The sequence below is a fragment of the Achroia grisella genome, unplaced genomic scaffold (assembly GCF_030625045.1).
Source record: "Achroia grisella isolate CSIRO2021 unplaced genomic scaffold, CSIRO_AGI_Agris_v1 utg1080, whole genome shotgun sequence".
NCBI classification, from domain to species: domain Eukaryota; kingdom Metazoa; phylum Arthropoda; class Insecta; order Lepidoptera; family Pyralidae; genus Achroia; species Achroia grisella.
The window spans coordinates 1,220,600-1,248,584 of NW_026712570.1; the positions used below are offsets into that span (position 1 = coordinate 1,220,600).

The window sequence follows — 27,985 nt, forward strand, 5'->3', positions numbered from 1 at the left end:
TTTGTATATATATGTGTTTATATCAGTTGTCTAGTATCTATATTGGGTGTCCCTCTCTTCTCGGTAAGTCGTACACTATTAGTGTGACCAATGAAATGACTTGTTTGATTGACTGATTTGATACTTAACTGCACCATTCTATAACCCAAGCTCTAATTAGTTTGGGTCTGGATGGCGGTATATAAACTGCCTGAGATATTATTATTATTTGGTTAATTGTTTAGTTCTGGTCAAAAACTTCTAAGATGGCTAAGATACTTCGCATATCTAGTAAAATACTGGTGTAATTCAGTAATTTTAAATCAGACTTTAATACCACATTTATAAGGTGGAATTTCCAAAATTTTTAATTTTTGAGTTAAGCCAGTATTATAATAAGTGACTTGTATCTTTCAATTAATCACAATACAACTTTCATAGACTCTTTAAGAATAAGTAGAACAAAATTTGGATCGGTGGAAATATCACCTTGACCTGGAGATATTATTATTATTTGGTCAGTTGTTTAGTTCCGGTCAAAAACTTCTAAGATGGCTAACATACTTGTATCTTTAAAATCATCACAATACAACCTCCATAGACTCTTTCAGAATAAGATCTTTGGTGGATAAGATATCTATATTATGGATAAGATATATCCGAATAAGTGGATCTTGTGTGGATAGATATTTGGATCGGGGGAAATATCACCTTGACCTGTTTGACCATTAGTAAAATAAGTTATAAAAACACCTATATACGTATAAAAGAAGGAAAACTCGCAATAAAACCCAATACCTATACGATTGGCCTACGTGACAAAAGCGTACAATCTCATTTGAAAACAGAGTATTTTTTTATTAAGGGTACTCTGTGCTTTAGACCTATAGCATACATATATACCTACACAGATCTATTCAATTCGTCCTTACGGCCTCGGTGGACTAGCAGTTAAGCACACCGCTTTACTTCCGATGGTCGCGGGTTCGATTCCTTGCAAACATTTGTATTCATGAGTATGATTGTTTGTATCGGTCTGGGTGGTTTCTATGTACATTATGTATATATTTACATTAAAAAAGTATATCAGTTGTCTAGTACCCATAACACAAGCTCTGCTTACCGTGGGACTAGATGGCGCTGTATTAGCTGTCCAGGGTTATTTATTTATTATTTATTTTAGAGCTCGCTGCCTAAATCAGTTAGGGACAAAATTAAAGGATATTTTTTAGGAGCGATAGTTTATCTCCTCAGGATAGTGTGCACTTTCCAAAGGAGATATTTAGTTTATGCCTTCTTTTGTTCTTAATACCCATAATGAGTATTTTGTATTATGCATCACAGTAAAGGTTGAAAATAAAGTCATTTTCATAATAGATATTTTGTTTTATGCATCACAATAAAGGTTGAAAATGAAAATAAAGTATTTTTGCATACTTTATTTGTATGTAAAAGTACAAAGTATAATTACCAAAAATAAAGTTGGATACGTTATTATAAAGTATGGTTGGCAACCCTGATGGTACTATAGACGTTACAATTACAAAAATGACTCACATGACCCAATCAGTGCAGTTACGTCATGCGACCCGCGGGTCATTATCGTAATCGGTCAATTGAACAATCAAAGTATTAAATCTAAACATTTTTATACCAACACACAATGGTCGGTAAGGAAAGATTTTAGTTCAAATTAGCTGATCCTGGGACTTCGTCCGCGGTGTAAATTACCTTATTTTTCTAAAACAAAAAGATTTTTTCTAAAATATAAGTAGCCTAAGTTACTCCTTATTACATCAGCCACCTGCCAATAAAAGTCCCGTCAAAATCGGTCCAGCGATTTCAGAGAATAGCCGAAATAAACAGACCGATAAAATTTGTAAAAAATGTTATTTTGGTGCATATACGGTATTTATATTCATATGCATGTAGTAAAAAACGGTTATTTCAATATTACAAACAGACACTCCAATTTTATTTATATGTATAGATGTATAGATTATGTTGAACAATCCACACGCCTTCGCCACAAGGCTTCCCGAGAGTATGTCTACTAATTCACCCCTCAGATCGATCCCCCATCCAATTCAAACGGGGATCGAAATTACGACGGCCTGAGCCGAAGTTCGAACGCCTAGTGGTGCCCTCAGAGTAAAGACGTATCCGTCAGGCGGGAGTTGGCCTTTAGTCGCTACATAAGCCCTTCCTTTGGTTTGGAGTGCCATCTGCACTCGCCCCCTATCGTCCGGTGAAGCTGTAAAGGCCAGCTGCGGCCAACTGCATTATGCTATGTTTACATTCAGCCGCTTCCAACTGAGCGAGAGGGCTGAATGTAAAAACACGCTGCCACTCGCGCTGCCAGTCCTTTGACTCGCGCACGAACAACCGACAATCGAGGGAGCGCCGGGCAGCGCGAGTGGCAGGGCCAATGGCATGGGAAGTGTTTCCACTCTTGCGCTGCTCACTTCTCTGCCCACTCGGGCTGAGTGTAAATTGGGCATTACAGTAGGTAGTCCAAACAAAAAAAAAACATGAAAACTTCGTTGAATTATTAATAACAAAAATATCTCTAGACAATTCACACAGCACCATCTAGTTTTAAGCTAAGCAAAGCTTGTGTTGTGGGTACTAGGCAACTGACGGATACACTTAGATACACGTTTTTGTAAATACATACATAATATACATAGAAAACACCCAGACAAATATAAACAATCATACCCCTGAATACAAATGTTTGTACCGTACGAAGCATCGAACCCAAGACCATCAGAAAGAAGGAGTGCTAAACCAATTAAATATATAAGATAAGCGTACGTATTATATTAACTGTAAATGGTACTACTTAGTTGTCCTATTGTGTATACTCAACTATCAAGACCTAAGTGTCCTCTCAAATGTATTCTCTCCCCAGTACTCGCTATTGCCCCACCACCAATGTGACATGGCATGCCATAGACTAGCCTTAGGCACAGATATTCATTCTAGAAAGGTAGTCTGGAGAATATGGCGCTGCTATCTCCACGGCATAACTTAGTGGCTCCCTCTATTAACTTTCTTACGGTAGCGGCAATAATCCACATTTATTCCATTATTAAGACAGTATTTATAGCAAATCATGACATACGTATAATATTTTTTGTATATCATTTTTTGTTCAGTTCAGGAAATAGACTCGACTGTGAAGTACAGACATAAAAAAATTGTTATTGTTTGAAAAAAGTCTCCAGTTCGTTTAATTGCGTGATAGCTGACTTAACGGGGTAGGAAGCATTTTTTTATATATATACATATTATTTATATAAATATATATATATAATTATATATATACATATTTAAAAAATGGAGTGTCTGTTTGTAATATTGAAATAACCGTTTTTTACTACATGCCTATGAATATAAATACGGTACATACACCAAAATATTTTTTTTAATTTTTGTCTATCTGTCTGTCTGTTTGTTCCGGCTAATCTCTGAAATGGTTGGACCGATTTTGACGGGACTTTTTTGCCAGGTAGCTGATGTAATAAGAAGTGACTTAGGCTACTTTTATTTTCGAAAAATATAGTTAAATTCCACGCGGACGAAGTTGTGGTAACAGCTAGTATAAAATACTTTAAATTTTCTAAAATTATATTTCACGCGGACAAAGTGCTGGTAACAGCTAATATAAAATATACGAAACATAAGGGCACGTTGTCATTGACCTCTGGGGCTCTATATAGACCTTTGGGAATTACTAGTATGGAACATATATGTATAATATATGCGTGTTATAGTATAGAACAAGCCGAGAAATCCAAAGATTTGTAATGCATCCGTGTGAAGCCAGGGCATGTCGCTTATGTAAGTATATATACATAATAAATACAAAAATATAAATTAATAATTGCAAAATCAATACAGTTATCTACGGGTTACAACTTGTGTTACACTTGTATTATATATTTATTTATTTACTGGTTATACTAACTCGGAGAGGTTAAAAACGGCGGCGACTGTTTAACGGCCTCAGTGGTCACACCGCCTTACATCCGATGGTCGCGGGTTCGATTCCTCGCACGGCACAAATATTTGTATTCATGAGTATGATTGTTTGTATCGGTCTGGGTATTTTCTATGTATAATATGTATGCATTTACGAAAATATATATATCTATGTATGTGTATCAGATATCTAGCATCCATAACGCAAGCTTTAGCTAGCTTAACTTGGGTCTAGATGGCGCTGTGTGAATTGTCCTGAGAAAAAAAAAGGGTAATCGTCTATCGTGGTATGGACATGTAATGCGTAGGAATGAATATCATATCCTAAGGACAGTGTTACATTTTAATGTAGATGGTTATAAGGGTAGAGGAAGACCGAAAGAAATGGATGGACTGTGTAAAAGAGGATATGGTGAGAAAAGGAGTAGATAACAAGATGGCGCTTTATGAATTGTCTTTGGTTATTATTATATATCTACTAGGTAACCCTGCAGCCGCTGTTTATCATAGTTTACTATCACATTCTATACGTGTTTTCATCATTTAGACAACCAAGTCCACCGATCCATTACACTATTATCATGGATGCATGAAAAACTCTTTATCTCACAGAAAGTAACAATTACATTTTATCATGCACTTAAAAAATTATACATGCATACAAAATACAATAAATAAAATTGGAATCAGCAAAATAATGAGATAAGTAATTTGTATGAGGAGCTCATTAGTGTGTGCCTACTACTCTAGTACCATGCAGCCATTCAGTTCTGATTGACCTGGCTAATGACACGAGACATGTATTAAAAAATTAACAAAAACAAACAAATTGACCATAGTCGATAAGTATTTGTTAAGACTGATTTTCAGGCGAGCGTAGAGTAGCTATCGGTTATCGTTTGGTAATGGAGTAGGGACTAGACTAGACTAGGGGGCCCAATCCATCGCGGGGCCCTGGGCACGTGTCCCCAGTGCCCAGTGAGGAAGAAGGGCCTGGCTATGCCGAGGCCTTAGCGGCCACTGTCGTGTCGATGCCCAAGTCCACATTCTCTAAAGGATTGTGTTCGTATTGCCAAAATAACAATTACATTATATCATGCACTTAAACATTATACATGCATACAAAAATACAGTACATAAAATTAGAATCTCAGCAAAGTGACACGATAAGTAATTCGTATGGGGAGCTCATTGGGGGCGGATCTACCTAAGGGCTTTTTGGGCTGCAGCCCAGGACCCTGAGGATACAAAGGGCCACCAGTCCCCACTGAAACGATATTTAGAATATAGAAAAATATCTAGAATGTTAAAAAGTGCGCGTCTATCGAAAGTAACGGTGAATTTCTAGTCCCTTATTTTTGGTCGGTGCTTTTTTTAGTCGAGTATTTAGGTACGGTAGCTAGGCCCTTAAGTAGATTTAGCCCAGGGCCCCACAAATTCACGATCCGCCCCTGTTGCCTACTACTATAGTAGTATATAGTACTACTATAGTAGTAGTAGTATACCATGCAGCCATCCAGTTCTGATTGACCTGACTAATGACATGAGGTCAGCCGTCAGCTTGTTTACAAACTATGCAGAACATAACTTCGAATCTAATAGACATCTATAATCATCTGTAGTAACGGTCTAGGTATCATCCGTGGGTAATGCGAAATGAATCATATTGTGAGTCACATAAAGTAGTTTTTAACACACGTGATTGCCGTATGTGTTGTGAATGTGAATGGAGTCAGAATTGAGTAATAATAATAATAATAACAATGCTGTTGTGTGTGGGTTTTAAACTAAAGTTAATAGTAGTACCACGGGAACAAAGGCCAATGAGATTAAAGCATGCTTAAAAGACCTCAATCCTTTGCCGATACGTCACACAGATGCACTTAATAGTGAACATGATGGCGCGGACAGCAGGAAACACAAATGCACATGAATTTTCTGATACTTACTTATTTACTAAAAATTAGTGAATACGTCCCGTATTCGGAAGAAGAAGGGCAAATCTACTAAACCGATTTAAATGAGATTGTTACACAGATAGCCTAGATCCTCAGAAAGAACATTTTAGCGTGAAAAAATGGTTCTAAGTGGTTAAAAGCGGAGATTAAAGATTGTATAAAAGTATCGTCATATTTTAAGTAGAACAATAAAACTTTTTTGGGTTATAATCTAACAAAATATATTTTCTTTATTTAGTCAAAGTCATTATTCCACGCGGGTACAGCTAGTAATAATAATCCAAATGGTTCGTGTAAAACTACACACGGTGCTGCTCGCCAGTTCTCTTACTTGAACTCGGCTTTGACACGCTCCCGCGTGTCTAGATAATAAAACTTTTTTAGGTTATAATCTAACTAAATATATTTTCTCTATTTGGTCAAAGTCATTATTCCACACGGACGAAATCGCGGGCGCAGCTAGTAATAATAATATTAGACCTGGACAATGGTTCCCAGATTATATATAATATATTGTCAGTTCTTCTCATCTCGAAATCATTCCGAACTGACGGTAGATTTGACATATCATAAGAGTCTTTAATAGACCTACATGAATAAAAATATTTTGATAGTCATTTGAAAAGAATACGAGCTGAGTTTCTTGTCAGTTATTCTCATCTCGAAATCATTCCGATTACACAGTCATTAAAATTCAATTTGGGAGAATAGAGTGACCACCAGCATATGCTAATGCAAAAAACAAAAAATATAATCATAATTCATGTTTACAATAATTGTAAACACGTACACTTATTTGAAAATAATTCGAGCTGAGTTTCTTGTCAGTTCTTCTCATCTCGAAATCATTCCGAACTGATGGTAGATTTGACATATCATAAGAGTCTGTAATAGACCTACATGAATAAAGATATTTTGATAGTCATTTGAAAAGAATACGAGCTGAGTTTCTTGTCAGTTCTTCTCATCTCGAAATCATTCCGAACTGACGGTAGATTTGACATATCATAAGAGTCTGTAATAGACCTACATGAATAAAGATATTTTGATAGTCATTTGAAAAGAATACGAGCTGAGTTTCTTGTCAGTTCTTCTCATCTCGAAATCATTCCGAACTGACGGTAGATTTGACATATCATAAGAGTCTGTAATAGACCTACATGAATAAAAATATTTTGATAGTCATTTGAAAAGAATACGAGCTGAGTTTCTTGTCAGTTCTTCTCATCTCGAAATCATTCCGAACTGACGGCAGATTTGACATATCATAAGAGTCTGTAATAGACCTACATGAATAAAGATATTTTGAATTTAAATTTGAATTTGAATTATACCTAGTAATTAATAAATGCATATGGACTAAAGACCCCATTGCTAGCAAAGTACTGGCAGGATGATCTCCACGCGGTGCCTCCTGGAAACTATCCTGATAATTTCCTGGTGCCAATTTTTTAGTTTTGGATGATTTTTACGAGCACATACAGAGTTATGGGAGTGTTTGGAGAAACATGAAGCGTCTAGGAATTGGACCAGCTCCCCGAAGCACTGGCTTACTGCGTAGAAAGGGATTACCCGTAGTTAGTAGTTATTACGCGTAGAAAAGGTGAATTACTACGATGATTACTACGGTGATTATTACGTTGGGCTAACTCATACCTCATGCTCATCCTATCATCCTCCACTGGTGCCTTGCCAGCGTAAACCGTTAGCGCAGGCGGGCGCACCATTCCATTATCATACATTAAAAACTATTGTATAGAATTCATAAAATATGTGGAGCGGAAGAAAATACACAGTTATCATTTGATAACAGATAACATATTCAAGCTATTGTTCATGAAACAAAAAGAAAATTATTAATCACTCCGGAACAAAACCGCTGTGATAAGAACCTGTCCCAGTCATTTAGCAAACAAACAATATTCACCATCTGTTATTGAATTCTAGTATTCAAGTATGGTGTAGCGGTTAGACACCGCCTTCCGATGGTCGCGGGTTCGATTCCTCGTTCAGTACAAATATTTGTATTCATGAGTATGATTGTTTGTAATGGTCTAGGTGTTCCTTATATATGTAATAGCTGTTCCCGCGGTTTCACCCGTATGTAATTTATAGCCTTCATGTTATTGCACTGTCTATGCTGTATTTATCAAAATTCGTTCAGTAGTTTTTTGCGTGAAAGATTTAACTCCATCCATCCATCCATCCATCCATCCACCCTACTCAAAAACTTTTGCCCACGGCTTCGCTCGCGATAATATCCCTAATGGGAATTAGGTGTGGAATTTATCAAAATCCTTTCTATGGGGATGCCTACGTCATAGTAGCTTTATGCATGCAAAGCCTCAGCCCGGTCGGTTTAAAATTGACAAAGTTTCATACAAACTTTCATCCGATATTTTATCCTTTTGGGGGTAGAATTAATCAAAATCCTTTCTCAGCGGATGCCTGCATGCCAAATTTCAGCCCGATCCGTCCAGTGGTTTGGGCTGTGCGTTGATAGATCACTACGTCAGTCACCTTTGAGTTATATATATATATTTAGATAGTGTAAGATTTTGCTGAATTGAAAAATTCACTCATCAAATTCCTCGTAATTCGTATAGAAAAACAAAAATCCCGTACAAAACTTTTGCTCGTACTATCATCATCAACTGATGCTTCACCAGCAAATACCGTAACCGTAGAGAGAAGAATTCCGTATCAATCAACTAAAGAAACTACCTAATAATAGAGGAGAAAGATTGAAACTATACACCATATTAGGTTGACCTCCACGCGGTTTCCCATGGAAACCATCGTGATAAATTCATTGTAAATTTATTACGATGGACTAACTGACCTGACCTCACGCTCTTCCTATCATCCTCCACTGGTGTACTACCAGCGTAAACCGTTAGCGCAGGCAGGTGCATTCCATTATCATCCATAAGCAAAAATAATTACCTTATAGACGAAATCAGAACAGAACAGATTGATGATGACACAAACAGAAAGGACCAGACCCGACACCGCGTACATGTGGAGCTGATTAGATCAATAGATTAAATACACGATTTTGTTTTTTTACAACTAAGCTCACACAACCAACTCAGCTAATGGAAAATGGAAGTCTTAAGCCACACAAAGGAGGGCAATATTTCTTTATCTAACCTAGGTTTTAAGCGCATTTAATCTACGAAGAAAGCATATTACGTAGTATTTTTCCAGTTTCATGCGCAGTTGAGCTCCTAAGCTAAACCTTTTTGTTGAAATATTCTAATGCTGTTGGCCGCAGCTAGCCTTTACAACTTCACCGAACGATGAGGGCGAGTGCAGATGGCACACTAAACCCGCGGAAGGACTAATGGAGCGGCTGAAGGCCAACTCCCGGCTGACGGATACGACTTTGGTCTGAGGGCACCGCTGGATGTTCGAACCTCAGCTCAAGCCGTAATTTCGATCCACGTTTGAATTGGATGGGAGATCGGAAGGTCTACAATGAGCTACATTCGACACAATGTCGGTATGCGTTGATCCAATACAATGCGCAATAAAAATTACTGTAATTGGGTCCATTGTCATGCAGTATCTTGGTAACATCGGAATAAGAACCAAGGGACTTTGAAACTTTCGCAATTAGTACACCTTCTTAATATATTTAAATGGGTTTACGACCAATAATTTTATGGTAAATAAGGGTGTAACCAACCAAAGGTCCAACCTAACAAAATCCTCTACAATCGAACGACGGTAGTTGAACAAACTGCCGGCACCTATCAACATTGACATTCGTTACTCCAGTCACCTCGTGACCACAGCTAATGAAACCTAGTTGAAACGTCAAGAAAAATAAATACCTTTATTTACCATCAAATTATTCGTACAAAAGTAAAAACACCTTTTTTCGGAAATTGCGCGGACGGAGCATGAAATTTCGCACACTTACCGTTTATATAAAGGAGTGCAGAATGCTAATATATTTTTTTTAATTTATACTATTATATTTTTTATATCATTACTAAATGCCCGGCAAACGTTAGTTTGCCTAAAAATTTAAAAAAAAATTTGGGTTGGACTACCCCTAACATTTAGGGGGATGAAAAATAGATGTTGGCCGATTCTCAGACCTACTCAATACGCTAAAAAAATTTCATGAGAATCCGTCAAGCCGTTTCGGAGGAGTATGGGAACGAAAACTGTGACACGAGAATTTTATACATAAGATGTCGCGTGTTTGACACACATATATATTACTCTTTTGTTTATTATTAAGGTCTGTGGTCAAATTGAGAATAGATTTGTCTTTAATATTTGTGTATAGTCTTAATGAATGTGAAATTAATTAAGGTCGAATTTCAACCACTGGACTACAACTAGTATAATATTAATAAATTGTTACTTACCTAGCACCAAATATATCCTTTTTAGCCAATGATACAGCACCTATTATCTTCAAACGAAGTAGGTAGCTGTTTTCGTCAGTCTGAAAATAAATATTATTTTTAGTGTGTGACGACATTTTAGGCATACTCAATATATCTCCCTTGGAGTAGGCGGTAAGAATATTATATTATTAACATTATTATTTTTACTAAAATACAAACAATAAATAAAATAAAATCAAGTATTTTACTAATCTATTTATACTAGTTAATTTTAAACTTTCGTGTTTAATATACATTATAATAATTTAATAATATAATAATTTAATTATTAACCGGGTATTAGGTAAATACCTTTATTTGCCATAAAATTTTTCGTGTTAAGTCCCGGTTAATAATTTAAATAATCTATTTATACATAAAATTTATATATGCAAAAATTGATCTATGTATTTATATCAGTCATCTAGTACCCATAACCTTGTCTGCTTAGCTTAGAACTAGATGGCGCTGTGTGAATTGTCCTGCAATATTATACATTGTTATATAATACTTTGACTTTAGAGTCAGTTTATTTTAGAAATAGAAATAATCTTTATTCAAATAAACTCAATAAAAGCACTTTGAACAGGCCATATTTTTTTATCCTACCGTTCATTCAGAATGTGCAAGAAACTTGTGTGTTGCTCTTTTGAATAGATGTTATTAAAAATGAAAGAGCAGGTCAATGTGTTCTCTTTCCATAAATCCTAATTCTATATACTGTATGTATCTTCTGCAATGATAATATTTATGAATAGCATTATATATTATCAATAAACAAGAAAAGTGGGTGGCTTACTTCGTTATATATTATTGTTCATATTTTTTATAGTATGCGACTAAAATCAGTCTTATCAATGCAAAGAGATAACAAGTGGGAGAAAGGAGGCATTGTCCTACTCTAGGGTTATATGTATATGGCTGCTCTACTTTTTTGTACTGACTGACTTTACTATTTTTAGAGGGAGCAAATGTTTTTGGTTGTATGATGGTGTATGCTTAGAGTAATCATTACACCATTACAATATTCATTATCATAATTGTCGAGTATCCATTTTCATAAATATCTTTTTTTTTTATACTTTTGGCCTATTTTTTTCTTTTCAATTATCCTGTAAATGTTCCATTGTTTTTTTTTAAATTAAAAAAAAACAAATTTGAGGTTAGGTACTACAAACTAACTAGTTTACCAGGGGGGAAAGAGGATTGTTAGTAATGTGGACTGACTTCCATGCGGAACACAATTTGCTGATGGAATGTGTGAGGAACATCTACAACATACAATAATGTCATACCATAAAATAAACATATTCAATGTAGGTGCCATTCTAAGTGTTAACCTTGTTAATGTGAATTTTTTTAAAACAACATTTATTTAAAAGGACAACATGCAAGTTGCTTCCTCTTTCTTCTTGTGATAACTCTGCATTCTGCATTATTGGTAGAATAAAAACATATAAATAACTTTTAACTTTGTTAATGTGAATTTATTTAAAAGGGCGACACGCAAAAGTTTTCTCTTTTTCTTGTGATGACTCTGCATTCTGTATTATTGGTAGAATAAAAACATATAAATAACTTTTAACTTTATCAATGTGGATTTATTTAAAACAACATTTATTTAAAAAGACAACATTCAAGTTGTTTCCTATTTTTCTTGTGATGACTCTGCATTCAGAATGAGTGGTAGAATAAAAAAATATAACTATTCAAAAGTGCTTATATTAAGTTTATTTGAATAAAGACAATTTCTATTTTTATTTATAAAAGATTTTATTTAAATTGCTTAACATTTCATAAGTAAATACAAATATTTCCTCATAATGTTAACGAGAAAGAATAATTAAAGACTACAATAGGTAGGATTACTTCCTAGCAACTAATCTATAGAAATAGATGCTAAAAATTTAAATGTAGTGCTAAAAAGGGGCGGAATTCTATAAAACAGGTTTTCCTAGCACAGATTCCGTTCCATTCTCTTATATTGTTATATTTACAAGATGTTCATTGTTAAAACAATTTTAGGAATACTTATAATGGAATGGAATAAATAAATTTTATTATTATTATTAAAGGTTGTTTGGTACATTCTAAAACCAGTTTTTTTTTTTAATTCTGCAAAATTTATACTTTTATTGTAAAATGTAATAAAAACTCTATTAGAAACTAGTCAAGTGAAACTGTAACATTTGATAAAATAATGTATAAACACAACAGAAAGCCTACATTATTAACTATATGTTTGTTAGAAACACATTTTTTTATATAATAATAATAAACAACCCATTTTTTTTATAATAATAATAAACAAGGAAAACTTACACAATGCCATCTAGTCCCAAGTTAAGATCTTGTGTTATGGGTACTAGACAACTGATGTATATACTTAAATACATTTTTTTTGCAAATGCATACATAATGTACATAGAAATCACCCAGACCAATCATAATCATGAGTGTTTATTTTATACCCTGGAAGGAATCAAACTTGTGACCATGACAACTAAAGCAGTGTACTAAACTACTATCCCACAGAGGATCATTAAGGCCATATTGCAGAAATAGCAAATTCTGCAGTCATTTAAAGTACTTTATGTCAGTTCTTCTCAAACTAAACTTAGGTTATTTGAATAAACATTATTTCTATTTGACTCTATAGAAAACATTACCAAGGCCACAAAATGAATCTAAGAAAGATTCTATGTAGTAATGGTATTGTTTCATTATTTACAAGAATTGTGGTCATGTAGATGTTTTTATGTGAATGAATAACACTCTTATATCATTCCTGTAATTATATTATACCTAACAATATACCATTACACAAATTTAAACCTATATTATTAAATTAGTAATATTACAAAGCTTGTTGCATGTGAACTCACTACTTACTAGTACCTACTTCATTCATTTAAACACACTATACTTAACATCACTTTGGACAAACTTTGTACAACAATAAACATTTAAATTAGACGTTTTTCAAAACATATTTAATTGACATTCGGTGACAAGAACACGTTTAACATGTTGTTTCATTTAAGTGTTTTCCTAAACATGAATCAGCATAGTGGTCCGTTCATTTGTCGTACTTACACGTGTGTCCGACTGCCAAGCCATCACCCATGTGTAAAATTCACTTATTTACGAATACAACAGGGAACAATTCACATTCCTTTACAAATATCTTAATGAACAACGTTTAGCAAAAAATCTGTGACACGTTCTCAGGCGATTTTGTACAGAGGTCTCACGGAACACGTCCCACACTTTATTGACATTAGAAATGTTTATTGCAATGTCCTAATATAAAATCTAAACAGCAAAATTATTATTTTTCCTACAAGAATAATTGAAATACAAATAAAAAATCTAAATATTAAGATGGATTATCGACTATGACAGTCGATTGACAGCCGATCGCCCGTCATAACGTCAGTCGTCGCCATGTATGTCAAACAAGCTGTCATTATCATTTTCGTGGTGAACTGCGGTTAATGCAATTGTTATAGCTTGATTATATGATTCCGAAATGATAATATACTTATCGAAGATTCTAAATCTGTTAAATAGGCACACTCACAGCGTTTTATTTATAAAAAGATAAAATTTTTATACTCAACCATAAATCGTTTTATCTCATTCATTTCAATTGAAAGTTCAAGTTCATAATTTAATAAAATAAATAATATATATTACTTAGATAGGTACATAATACCATAACTACTCAGTTATTTATTAGATAAATTAATATGAGGTGACTTTTTTACGAGTTCTAAAGGATTAGAAATGGAATGTAGATAAAAATTACACAGGCAGAAATGGCCTATATTAATAAATGATTACTTATTTAAAATTCGAATATGCATCGTTTGTATAATAAATTAATAATAAGTTAAGTTCCTATAATATAGTAACGAGAAGTGAACCGACATCTGTTTAAGGCAATAGACACACTGTGTGAAGTTACAAAATTGTTTTTGTAAGTCGTGAAGAAATATTATGATTTGACTATAACTCTCTATCGGTCTTTTCACAATGACGAAATATATATGCAATTCTATTATAAGGGCTATTTTTTTTTTAGATTCTTATTTCTTGAGCGTGACTTGAATTGAATCTTACACCATTTGCATTACAGTATTGAAATTAAATATCCACAGAATTATGTCCAGTAACTAACCTATCATCACTTTAAAAATATATTTTCAAATTGAAAATTATTCTTTATTCATTTAGTCTATTAAAGATATATGTGATAAATTATTTCTATGGACAGTTCAAGACGTAACTTGAAATGGCAGAAACTGACAACGGACTTTACTCAGGCCCTTTTCAAGTGCATTTTGACATTAGCATAGGCTACCATAACATTGAATTTACGTAACAAATCAGTACCTATAAAAATAATCAATCAGCATCCATAACTTGTACGCAACACTTCAAGCAGCATCCATTCGCATGTATAACCTATTGAAAGATAAATCACTACACTATTGCTAGAATTCCATAGACCTTTGCTTATTTGTAAGGCTAAAATTACCGTTTTTGCTTTTTATTTAGCTTTACCTTTTTCTTTGATTCTTTATAAATAATGACAAGCTGATTTTCACTTCGTATAAGGTTTAGGTACTTAAAATTTCATATCAATTATGTTCAATGTGTGTTAAATGACTGTTAATATCGCTATCTGAATATTTAGAGCTCAAATCACAACATTTGATGTATTTCTTTTTCCTTGTGTTTATTTGTCCAGTCCTTTATATTTTAATAATTTCTCATCTCAGTTCTATATTACTTTAAATTCGTTTTATTTAGACATTATCTATTTGATAAAAACCTTTCTGTAGACAAACCTCATATGTTATTTTATATATGAAGTGTTTACTCCATTCGGATGTATTTAATTGTTAATATGTTTATAATATTGTTACCTGAAGTTGTAAAGAATATCTAGGTTCCGGTCTTGGAGCTCCGTTGTAATGGCGAGTAGACAATGACATAGAACGGTTTCGGTGTGCGCCACCTGATTCCGAAACCATATGTAGAGACCTGACGTTATGCATGACTGCTATCGTACGGGGATCTCTCATATCTTATTACACTATAACACTGCACCATCACTCAATCACTTGACTATTGGCTGTTCACATCAATATCAATTATTAAATGTTTACAAAAATTGAGTTATAACGCGCTACTAAAGAGGCGTTCGTTCGTGCCATATGACTGGCGTAATCTTATCTCTGAGGAGGAATGGACGTGATAAAAAAAGTGAGCGTTTACAATTAGCATTTTGATGATAACTAGGTTCAACGGTGTCATGCAGTGTAGGTTTATGTACAGCTTTGTGGCTTCTGGTATACGCATTATGTGTACAGCAATAAAACTTTTTTCTTTCCGAAATTCACACAATGAGAGATAACGGGCTTGGCGCGAGGTAAATGCATCAAACAGACACTTGTACTAGCATCACTATCAATGTAGAATTTATATGACATGCAATATCTATTATTTGTAGAATCTCACATACATTTTGTACCTAGAACTGTGATAAGGACTTGGTAATGAAATTTAAATGTAATGATGCATTAATTTTTCTTTTTATTTATATGATTGCATGGAATAAATAAAAACCAATTTAATATTTTTGAATTAAATTAATTAGGTATTTCACTACGATAAATATTTAAATATGATTAATGGATAGTTTCTTGATGAAATTATATGTATTCACAATCTCAAACATTTACAAATATAAATTATACTTATCTGTGTTTGTAATATGTTGTTTCAAATTGCTATTATTGAATTGATTGCTAGAGATAAGCTGCGATTTTGCATTCTTAGTGAATTTACATGTAATATAACGGTAAATGTTTTCAGAAATCCATTTAAGCTTAAAACAATGAGGATATCACGTGATCGTAACGTACTTATTATGCTATTCTTCAGCTAGTGGAAACCTCGGCAAGAATCTTATTCCACAACCCAAGTTTTCGTTATTTGATCATTACAGCATGTAAGATCTTTTCAGGATCGAGGGATTGTCTTCTCATAACTCTACTGTGTTCTTGTGCTCCCATTTCAATTATTAAGTTTAACATCGCAAAAATTGCTAGTTAAATTAAACAGGCGTTTATCTTAACACTTCTCGTGTTTATATGTACTTTGAACTTTGAACTACATTTTTAATGTTTATTTACTTATTTAGTTTAAATAAAAATATTGATAAGTCATAACATATAACCCAATACATTTTAAATACAGTAATTACTTAACAGATGTCTTGTTTTTAGATTTTACTTAGGTTTTACTGTGGCCAGGGTTTATTATTTTTCCATTCTCTTAGAATTTTCCAATAAATATATTACATATGTCCATATATACCAATAGCACGCATTTTCGTTTAAATACTCTTTTAAACTTATGTTAAAATATCCTATAGATCATATAGATTGAATTGAAATAGCGAGTTCCATCGAATTTTGTTCAGCACTATACGAGTGATGAAATTTTCAGAATGCGTTTTACAACAATATACCAAGATGTACATACGTACGTGTTTCAAACAAACAATATGTACCTACTGTTATCAATATTGAAAGTAAAACAAACACACGCAAGGTTATTAATTACTTTGGCAATCAGAACATTTTTATCTGTAGTGAGTCAGATTCGATTCTTCTATACACACTACGCATACGATAGTTATAATTTTCTAAAGGTTGGTTATGCCATGACAAAATATATCATTTAATTATTAGTAGAAACTATATTCTAAGTAATCTGGAATGTGGTGTTGAGTTAATAAATATATAATCTACCTTCACACAAGTTTCTTGCTCATTCTTCTTGTGATGAGACTGCATTCAAAATGAGCGCTAGAATCAAAAACTTGACTATACAAAAGTTCTTATATTAAGTTTATTTGAATAAAGATTATTTCTATTTCTATTTCACATCTATTATACCAACTCGCCATATACTATCTTACCATATTATCTAGTAAGAGCGAGTCTCACATTGAAAGGTTTAAAATAAGATAAACTATACAAGAAAAATAACATGAATTATTTTAATAAAAAAAAATATTATCCTAGTTTTTGATATTTTAATTTTATTACGATTAAAATTTCATTGAATATATTACTCAAGTAAGTAGTAATATAATTTTTTGTTTCAGCTTTCCACTGAAAATAATATTTCTAAAAAGTTGTCTGTGCTTGGTATCTCTGTCTACCTAATTCAGCCGCCAAGCAGTTTGCTTTGTAAGCTGTTTTAGTTCAATAATGAAATAAGATATGATAAAAGGCTGTTATAGTCCTGGAATGGCAACACGTGAGTGATATCATGGGCGTCATAAGTGGTATAACAAGTTTGTATGTGCTATGTTCTATGCCTATATAAGCGACAGGTATTATTCGCTATGAAGTGAGCAGTTAGATTATTTACATTCCAATAACATGATATGAAACACTTTTTCATGTCGAACTTAAAAGAACAATATTGTTATAAATTCCAATTGTACTCTTGTGGACTATTCTTTACAGCTTAGCTATTTCGCGTGACATAACATAATTGGTCTTGTAACAGAGTAGACTTCCACTGTCATGATATGTCACTTGCTGTCACTGTCAGTGTATCTGTAGTTCAAGAAATAAATTACTCTATGCATTAATAAATAAAAATTGTCCCTTTTAAATTTTGTTTTTAATAATATAAATTTTGCCACAATTATAGCTTTAGTTACACATATAAGTGTAAAATGTCGCAGCAGTTAATAAATGAGAATAGTAAATATGTATTGGAGTGAGTAAAATATCAATTACACTTTCTAACCTCAAGTATTGGTATTGTTTGGAAACTTTGTTTTCTTTTTCTTTCCAGTTTATTTTCGGAACAGACTGTCGACTCACAAAGCTTGGATTCTATATGTGTCCAAGTACAAAAACGGTTTCCAAAATCTGAGCATTTCAATCGTAAGTACTATTAAGTCATTTTAAATTTAGATTTTAAAAAATTGCTTCATTTAAGATTATTTTTTCTATTCTATTTAGATTTCATAATAGGTAAACAGTAATAAACAGTCCACCTAGTAAGAATAATATACATTCTTCTACTATATACTAGGCTGGCAGAGTAGGTTTTTTTTTATTGATGATAATGGAATGGTGCATCCCCCTGCGCTAACGGTTTACGCTGGCGGGGCACCAGTGGAGGATAAGTTGAACATGAGGTCAGGTCAGGTAGCCCATAGTGACAAATTCACCAGGAATTTATCACGATGGTTTCCAGGGGAAACCGCGTGGAGGTCAACCTGACATGGTACATTGCTAGTGAGTCATGAATCCACATTACTAACAATCCCCTTCCCCCTGGCAGAGTAGGTATTACCTAGAAGGAAGCAGGAATGACAAGCTATAGAATAATTATGACACAAATTCATTAATAAGATTGTGTATAATCAGGTCAAGTAACTGAAATGTTAAGTTTTTTAATAATATGAGAGTTCCATTTATCTATAGAGATTTATTATTGATATAGATCAATTAACTACAGTTGATACAGAACACTTCTTTTATATACATATCTGTATATAGTCTGAATTGTCTATGATTTTTATATATTTGACAACAATGGTTGTCAACATATATATATTTTGCATGCAATATTTCTATAAATTTTTATAAAACTTTTTTAAAATATTATTTTCATTCCTATGCATTACATGACCAAACATTAGAATGTTGTATATAGTTATGTATCTGTATATGAATATATGCATCTTTTATATATTACTACCAGACCCGGCCACACATTGTTGTGGCTAAGGTTCTGAGTAAAATAATATTGCAACTATAAATTGAGATGAAAAGGACACATACACTGGAGTTGGATAAAGTGTACTCCGGGTCTTGAAATCTAATCAAAGCGCCGGAGGCTTCTCTTAAATAAAAAGTTGTGCAGTCACTGGACTGTAGGCTTGCATAGTAATTTACCAACCAATCCGATTCTAGTGCACTTACTGATTGCGGATATACAAGGAACAGAAAAAATAAAATGTTATTTATTTAAATGCACCACCAACTAAAAAAAAGAATTAAAAAAACACATTAAGGACTATTAATTTGTTTTATTTCCAGTATGCCTGATAATGTCATCGCTTATAACTGGTGGAGACCTCTCCCTTCCTGGGCAACGTGTGGTCGCCCTAGCACTCTTATATGACATATATAAGGTGGACAACCCATTCAGCGTTTTGTTCCTGCACTTATTGGAAGGGAAGTCAGGTTTACAATCACTGGCACCACAGGAGAGACTGTTCATCGGTCAAGTTCTTGGATTTATACCGGTCAATATTAAGGATGTAAGTATTTTAATAGTTTATCTGGATAAATGATGGTCCTCCAACGTACGTTTTTCCAGAAACTTCATGCTACGCACAACCACATTGAGGAATCACCGTTCAGAAATGGTATAACATTTCTGAACTTAATGCAATACTGCAATCTTCAAGAAGAGATTATTGCAAGTGTGTTGTAGGCATTTTAAATTCTTAACTGCAGAAGGAAAGTACAATAAAAGAATAAAAAGAAAAACTGAAAAAAGGCTTTATTATTATTAATAACTAGCTGTTCCCGTGACGTTGTCCGCGTGGACTTTATTTTTATACTCTTAAGTGAAAATAGCCTAAGTTACACTTCATTAGATCAGCTACCTACCAAATAAAGTCGCGTCAAAATCGGTCTAGTCATTTCAGCTGATTATTTTAGATTAGCTGGAACAAACAGACAGACAGACAAAAAATATAAAAAATTTTAGTTTGGTATATGTACCGTATATATATTCATACGCATGTAGTAAAAAACGATTATTTCAATATTACAAACAGACACTACAATTTTATTTATATGTATAGACAATTCCCTAAAGAACTATTTCACACTGATTTCACTCAACATTCTTTATATTTCTCATCATCCCTACGGTTATATATTGCAGGTGATGAAGAAATCAGCAAAACAAGTGATGCTAACAGAAGTTATAGCTAAAGAGCTGGACTTCGATTACTCACCGCTGCAAGCGTTGGTGGCTGAACGGGCCACTGAGATGAGCTCGATGGCGCGAGCAACTGCACCCGCCCTCATACCTCTCAGTGATGGGTATGTTAACTACACTCGCGAGCAACCAAATCGACTCAAGCGCTACCTCTGCATTCAAACATTGTTTTTAGTGAAAGTATTCAACATTTTAATAAAAATGATATGCCATTAGAAAGATTGAAACTTTACTTTAAAAAAAAACATTAACACCATTCTATAAAATAAGTACCTACATGTTCGTTTGCGCAATTAGGGAATATGGGACAAATTACTCACTACGCTACCTGCGAGTTGCGCTACCCTGTACCCCTATAAAAACCCCCGTGCCCCTTCAACCCTTATCAGTCGGTTATTAATAATAATAATAATAATAACGCGCACACACACATACACACACTCTGCACTTACTTGGTTTCGGCCCGTAAGTGTGGAGAAAACCAGCAATAGCTGAGAAAAAATAAAGAATAACAATAACAACTTTATTGTGCAAAAAAACAAATACAAAAGGGACTTAACTAAGGTTATATATCTATATTAATTCATATATATACAATAGTTCTTAACTATTTAATATCAAGTCCAGTGCAGTAGTGTCTAAACTAGGCCTAGCCTGTATCTCAGACACCATTGCCCACCTAAAGATAACATGCTATACGATTCTTTAGAGGTGAACGAAAAAATAAGACAAATGTAGGGTATACTTAAAAATAAAATAAATCGTATCGTTGAGGCAATGAATGCGTCACATCGTATGGTCCAATTACAATCGGTGCATAGATACTTGCAAGTGCGACCACTAAATGGTTATTAATAGTTGTACCGATACTCGTCTCCGAGGGGAAGAAGAGGAGAGGAGAACTCGTATACCGTAACTCGTAACCCCCCTGATGATACGAGGCATACTGACCAAGTATCTTCATTCAGAATATCTTTAATAATTTCATAATAAATATACTTCCTGTATTGTTATTATTAGGACTTTACCTAACCGCATGGCAATGAAGGAGCTTCTGGAAGCGCTGATGTCCAACGAGTACACTCCGCTGCACCGCACCCTGAAGGCGGCAGGACCCATCCCGCCGCCAGTCTTCCTTCTCGACACCAACGATATACCCTTCGCTGATGAGGTATGAATTCAAATTTAAAGCTAGTATGTATGTGAACCTTCTTTTATCCTTCTTTCCTTACTAATATTATAAATGCGAAAGTAACTGTCTGTCTCGCTTTCACTCCAAAACTACTCAACCGATTTATATAATATTTATAAAATAGTCCAGACCCTAAAAAAGGACATAGGTTACTTCTTAATGCGAAAAAAACTTTCAACCCCTTAGGGGTTGAAACTTTTCTGATTGGCCAGTACAATATACAATAATATGAAATAAATAAGTATTTCAACCCCTTACCAACGGTAAGGGGTTGAAACTTTTCTGATTAGCAAATGCAATATACAATAATATGAAATAAAAATATATATTATTATTATTAGGCAGTATGGAAGAACTTAGTGAATCGAGGCACATACATACCCATGTACGATACAGACTGCGAGGGACTCCTGGGAGTGAAGGTAGAGCGAGCAGAAAAACGGACTCAAGCACAACCCCAACACAAGAATAAGGTCAGTATTTTTTTTTTGGACTACTTTAATGCTGTTGGCCGCAGCTGGCCTTTACAGCTTTACCGGACGATAGGGGGTGAGTGCAGATGGAACTCTAAACTCGCGGACTTATGGAGCGGCTGAAGGCCAACTCCCTTCTGACGAATACGACTTTAGTCTGAGGGCACCGCTTGGGGTTCGAACCTTAGGTCAGGTCGTCATAAATTTGATCTTCGTTTGAATTGGACGGGGGATCGATCGGAGAGGCGACCGGGGCCACCGGTGTGGAGCGCCTGGGCGCGCGGTAAGGTCAATAACTTGAGATTGTTTGTTTATAATAATTTATTGTACGATAGTTTTTGTATAAAAGGACACATATTTTTAATAGATAACAATAGAATGGTGCACTCGTCTGCGCTAACGGTTTACGCTGGCGGGGCACCAGTGGAGGATGATAAGATGTACATGAGGTCAGGTTAGTTAGCCCATCGTGACAAATTGACCAGAAATTTACCCTGATGCTTTCCAGGAATACCATGTGGTACAGTTCAGTTACAGTACATTTCATATTTCAAGTTGTGAAAAATTCACTAGGAATTTATCGGGATGAGCACCCGCTACACCAAGGGAATTGCAAGTACTTTGCTGGCCTTCTATAGGAAGGCGAAATAAGCTCTGTTCTTGAAGGTTTCAATATCGTTTCGGTTCGGAAATAACATTACTGGAAGGTTATGCCACAATGTGGTTGCAAAAAGTGTATGTTCATTAATATAGTTTATTTTTGCTAGCAAGAGGAGAAGAAAGAGAAACAAGAAGAGAAGAAACCAGAAGAGAAGGAGCCAGTTAACATTACGAATGAGGCAAAGGAACTAACGCAGTTGGCGTTAAAGAACCCGCTCAGTGTACCGCAACAGCAGAAACTGTTAGCGTTACTGGATCAGGACCCTAAAGTTGTTTATGATATTGGAGTTACTCCCGCTCAGGTAATTTACTTATTATCTATACATATAAATAAAACTGGAGTGTCTGTAATATTGAAATAACCGTTTTTTACTACATGCATATGAATATAAATACGGCACATACACCAAAATAACATTTTTTACAATTTTTGTCTGTGTGTTTGTTCCGGCTAATCGACGAAATGGCTAGACCTATTTTGACAGGACTTTTTTGGCAGATAGCTGATGTAATAAGGAGTAACTTAGGCTACTTTTATTTTAGAAAAATAAAGTTACTTTCCACGCGGACGAAGTCGCGGGTACGGCTAGTATTTTATATAATTACCAGTAATCGGAGTAGGTACAGCTATTTTATGCTATTTCATCATCGCAGCCCGGAAGACGTCCACTGCTGGACATAGCCCTCTTCCAAAGATCTCGACGATCGGTCCTGCGCTGCTCGCATCCAATGCCTTCCTAATTTACGTACTTGCCATATGATAATTCAAAACATCTGTTAAATCATCGACGACTGTGTCCAGCGGTTTAGCACATTCTTCGCACTCACATTTATATTCATGAGTATGTTTGTTTGTATCGGTCTGGATGTTTTCTATGTATAATATGTATGTATTTACGAAAAAAATGATATACCTATGTATTTGTATCAGTTGCTTAGAACCCATAACACAAGCTTTAGCTAGCTTAACTTGGGTCTAGATGGCGCTGTGTGAATTGTACTGAGATTATTGTTATTATCATATTTATTGAGCAAAGCCTTACTCACTAAACGATTACTTGAATGACGAGAGTGCGTGGCAATAGTTGTTCATGCACGGGATTTTCATTTAATGTTAGACATAGACACCTATATAAATAAACTAGCTTTAAAAAAAATTGTATTTCTTGCCAGTTCTTCTCAACCTATATACTGAACTGGACGGTAGGAAAAAAATTATAATATAAAAAATTTGACGTTCATAAGCGGCTAAAGGGTGCTACATGAATAAATTATTTTGAATTTGAATGTGATAGAATAATATGGATATACCCCGAATCACACGACTTGTTTTTTAAGTAGAAAAATATTAAAAAGATATTTATGCCAAGTCTGGATATCACCAATCGCAATATAAACAAGTTCAAGGAAATTGGAGTTAAGCGTAAACTCGAAAATAAATACGACGTTGATCTCGTTTTACTTTAAATTAAATTCACCAGCATTATCTTAATCGCGTTTACCAAAATGAAGTTTAGATTTTCATTCGTTCGCAGTGTTACACGCTCATAAAATAATATTTGACGCAATGGATAATTTAACTAAAATAATTTTAAGAAGTATAAAATCGGGCGTTCAGAATTTAAACGAATTTAGCGAAAACTAGTTCAGATTGTAGTGGTGAAATGCAAAATGAAGCTTTGAACTCATTTAAACGTTTTAACCTGTTTATTGGAACTAAACGCGATTAATTTCCTTGGTGAAATGAGACCTTAAGGAGTAATCTCCAATTAATAATTCCTTTAAATAACAATTGCAGTTGCCAGAGTTGGTGGAGAACAATCCGATGGTGGCGATCTCTGTGCTGCTGAAGCTGATCCACTCGCAGCACATCACCGAGTACTTCAGCGTCCTCGTCAACATGGAGATGTCTCTACACTCCATGGAGGTGGTCAACAGGTCGGATAGCTGTATTAATAAATGCTTTATTCATTTATTTTATTTATTTATTTGCTTTATTGTACTACCAACAACTCACCTGCTTATAGTACCAGTACTGATTGCAGATACCTAACTACCAAAAAATAAAAATTTGCTTTATTGACCACTATAATTGGTACAAAAGGTGGAGTTAATGGTATAGCATTCTCTTCCAATCAACCTTTGGGATGTGCAGATATACTTGATGCGGCTAATAGAATTATAATTAAAAAAATAATACAAATAATACACATAAATTCTGTTCATATGACAATTATGACAGCCTCGGTGGTTTAGTGGTTTAGCACACCGCTTTACTATCCGATGGTCGTGGGTTCGATTCCTCGCACGGTACAAACATTTGTATTCATGAGTATGATTGTTTGTATCGGTCTGGGTGTTTTCTATGTATAATATGTATTTATTTACAAAAAAATGTATCCATGTATTTATATCAGTTGTCTAGTACCCATAACACAAGCTCTGCTTAGCTTGGGACTAGATGGCGCTGTGTCAATTGTCCTGAAATATTATTATTATTATTATATATCATACATAAGATACAAATATTTAAATTGTACAAATAAAAAAATGGAGCTGACTTTATGTATCCCAGAGATGAAGAGACAACCAACTCAGCATAAAGTTATAGATAAAAATTCAATTGAGTTTCTTGCTAGTTCTTCTGAATTGGATATATATACTAAACATTATAATATAAAAAAAAGATACGTTGAATGTCCTACACGAATAAATTATTTAAATTTCTAATTTGAATATTTAGATGTGATACAACAAAATTGAAATTTGAGCAGACCAGTACTGAAATAAAAAGCACTAACAAGCTGATATGTTACAATATAAATATCTACTAAGTAAATTATTCTCAAGTATGTGTATGGGGCCGTTCAAGTATTACATAAGCAGATTTATTACAATTATTTACCCCCCCTCCCCCCATCCCCTTGTCAGCAAAAGTAAGCAAAGCTTAAAAAGTAAGCAGACAAAAATTGTAAAAATGTTATTTTGGTGTATGTACGGTACATATATATTTATATTCTAATGCATGTAGTAAAAATCGGTTATTGGAATATTACAAACAGACACTCCAATTTTATTTATATGTATAGATAATATGGATGTGCAGAAATAGGCCGTTCAAGTATTACGTAAGCAGATTTATTACAATTATTATTGACTATTCAAAAGTGCTTGTAATGAGTTTATTTGAATAAAGATTATTTCTATTTCTATTTTTTTTTTATTTGTAGAATAATTGTGTAATAAATTGACGTATGTCATATAAAAACAATATAATATTATAAAAATATAGACAATAAAAAAGGTATATAAAATAGTTTCCAACACTCAGCTCATACAAAAATCTTTGTTACCAGGCTAACGACGACTGTGGATCTGCCTGTAGACTTCGTGCATCTATACATAAGCAACTGCATCTCAACGTGCGAGACCATCCGGGACAGATATATGCAGAACCGGCTCGTGAGACTAGTATGCGTGTTCCTGCAGTCGCTCATTAGAAATAAGATCATTAACGTCAAGGTGCGTACTATATTATATATATTTGAAACAAATGTACACTTTACATGAATTTCTACATATCGTCGGGTAAAAATAAAAATGGCAGTATTCAAAATGTACATTTTTTTTTGCAAGACAAGCCTTTTATATTTATTTAAATTATTTTTTTCCTTTAAAGTTTTAAATTTACACAGAAGTATTATAAATCATTTTAAAAGTATTTAGATAATGATTAAGACGGCGTGGTTAATTTAATTGACTTATATAAAAGGAGGCAATTCTATCTTCAAATTTTGATAAATATCATTTGACGATGTATGGTTATATAGATCAGGGGTCTACAAAACTTTGAAATCTGGGCCTTAATGATTTTGCCCGTTTGTTGCAAGGGCCAATTTCTTTTTGAATTCCCTACCGGCCTTGTTTTAAATTACCTACATATCAGGGACAAGAAGGAGGAATGCCCTTCAAATACTGTTGTATTTTATTATATTTGTACACGTAAGAAAAAGAAAAGGATTTGGTATACGGAGAAAATTTTATATTAGGGTAGACTACTGACATATAACAGAAATAGAATGAAAGTAACAAACAAGAATCTACAAATGAAACTATAAATTTTAAATACAAATTTAGATATAAAACACGTTTCTTATTAGCCAGTATAACAACTAAGTATTTGTTATAAGTGATCGTTTTTATGTCCTCAGGATATAGTGTATACTTTCCAAAAGAGATATTTTGTTTATGCATGGGTGGCCTACAACCATGTAGGATGTATAGTAGCGTTTCCTCTTCAGTGATAGGGCCAGAACACTTTATTTCTAAATATATAAGGCTAAATATATATAATTTCTGTAAAAAATAATGTACATGTAAATAAACAAATAAATACTTAATGATCTGATAATTAAATTCTAAGTACAGCCTCATATTGAATGTAAAAAAAATAAAGTTAGTCAGAGAGAAGTATAGGGAAATTATAGAAAAATGTAAAAGAAGGAGACGAAAAGTAAAAGAGAAGTTACAAGTCTAAATAATATTCCCGAAATTTACGTTTGAACGTGATACTACTCATTATCTTCCAGGAGCTGTTCATTGAAGTGGAGGCGTTCTGCATCGAGTTTAGTCGCATCAGAGAAGCTGCCGCTCTGTTCAGGCTGCTCAAACAGCTCGACTCCGGAGATGGAATGGCTCACAAGGATGTTAAGGAGAACTGAAGATTCCTAAACCGTATTCGGTGTGATTTCAACGGCCTGAGCTGTTAGTGGTACATGAATAATGTGTGGTAGACTGTAAAATTTATAGTACCTCAGTCTCACCTATATCAGCCAAGCAGCTTGCTATGTAAGCTGTTTCGGTTGTAGGGTGTAGATTAGGCAGTGATATTACAGGATAAGAATAACATTGTTGCTCTTGAATGGCAACATATTAGTGGTATCATCAGATTATAGCATAAGAAAAGGTTTGGAGTGCCATCTGCACTCGCCTCCTATCGTCCAGTGAAGTTGTAAAGGCCAGCTGCGGCCAACAGCACTAGAGTAGTCCGAAAAAAATATTATCTCACTTCATAGTAATTGAAAAATGTCGCCTTATTTGCCATTCCAAATGCGTAAAAAAGAAGAGTCAGCAACTATACTTAGAGTCTGACTGACTGGTCATCCCCACCCCCCTAGGAAGGTTGGGACCTCGGGGCCCCTAGACTCTGAGGACAACAATCTCCGGGTGACTGGAATGAAGCCTCTTAGGGCGAGTAAAACATTAAGA

At 34.1% G+C, this 27,985-nt stretch overlaps 2 protein-coding genes across 2 annotated transcripts in view; one reads left to right on the forward strand and one right to left on the reverse strand.

Moving 5' to 3' along the window:
* The window catches only part of LOC131841994 (E3 ubiquitin-protein ligase Nedd-4), a 46,649-nt gene extending 31,226 nt beyond the window's left edge, over nucleotides 1–15,423 (reverse strand). The window contains exons 1-2 of the mRNA XM_059190429.1: nucleotides 15,265–15,423; nucleotides 10,310–10,389 (exon numbers count right to left, since the gene is read on the reverse strand). Coding sequence (XP_059046412.1) covers nucleotides 10,310–10,389; nucleotides 15,265–15,423 — 239 coding nt within the window. The remainder of the gene's footprint in view (nucleotides 1–10,309; nucleotides 10,390–15,264) is intronic.
* A 2,593-nt stretch (nucleotides 15,424–18,016) lies between these two features.
* On the forward strand, nucleotides 18,017–27,966 carry LOC131842032 (CCR4-NOT transcription complex subunit 11). The gene is made up of 10 exons (XM_059190466.1): nucleotides 18,017–18,142; nucleotides 18,221–18,312; nucleotides 19,477–19,700; nucleotides 20,336–20,496; nucleotides 21,413–21,563; nucleotides 21,926–22,057; nucleotides 22,825–23,019; nucleotides 24,516–24,655; nucleotides 26,074–26,239; nucleotides 27,307–27,966. The coding sequence occupies exons 1-10, from the start codon at nucleotides 18,099–18,101 to the stop codon at nucleotides 27,436–27,438; spliced, it is 1,437 nt and encodes a 478-aa protein (XP_059046449.1). The 5' UTR covers nucleotides 18,017–18,098; the 3' UTR covers nucleotides 27,439–27,966.
* The last annotated feature ends 19 nt before the right edge of the window (nucleotides 27,967–27,985 follow it).

Excerpts from the sequence above, each read along its gene's own strand:
- LOC131842032 (XM_059190466.1), top strand. The coding sequence starts at position 18,099 with ATGTCGCAGCAGTTAATAAATGAGAATAGTAAATATGTATTGGA. Across the intron at positions 20,497-21,412 it reads CTCATACCTCTCAGTGATGG|GACTTTACCTAACCGCATGG; the intron begins GTATGTTAACTA and ends TGTTATTATTAG. Across the intron at positions 22,058-22,824 it reads AACCCCAACACAAGAATAAG|CAAGAGGAGAAGAAAGAGAA; the intron begins GTCAGTATTTTT and ends TATTTTTGCTAG.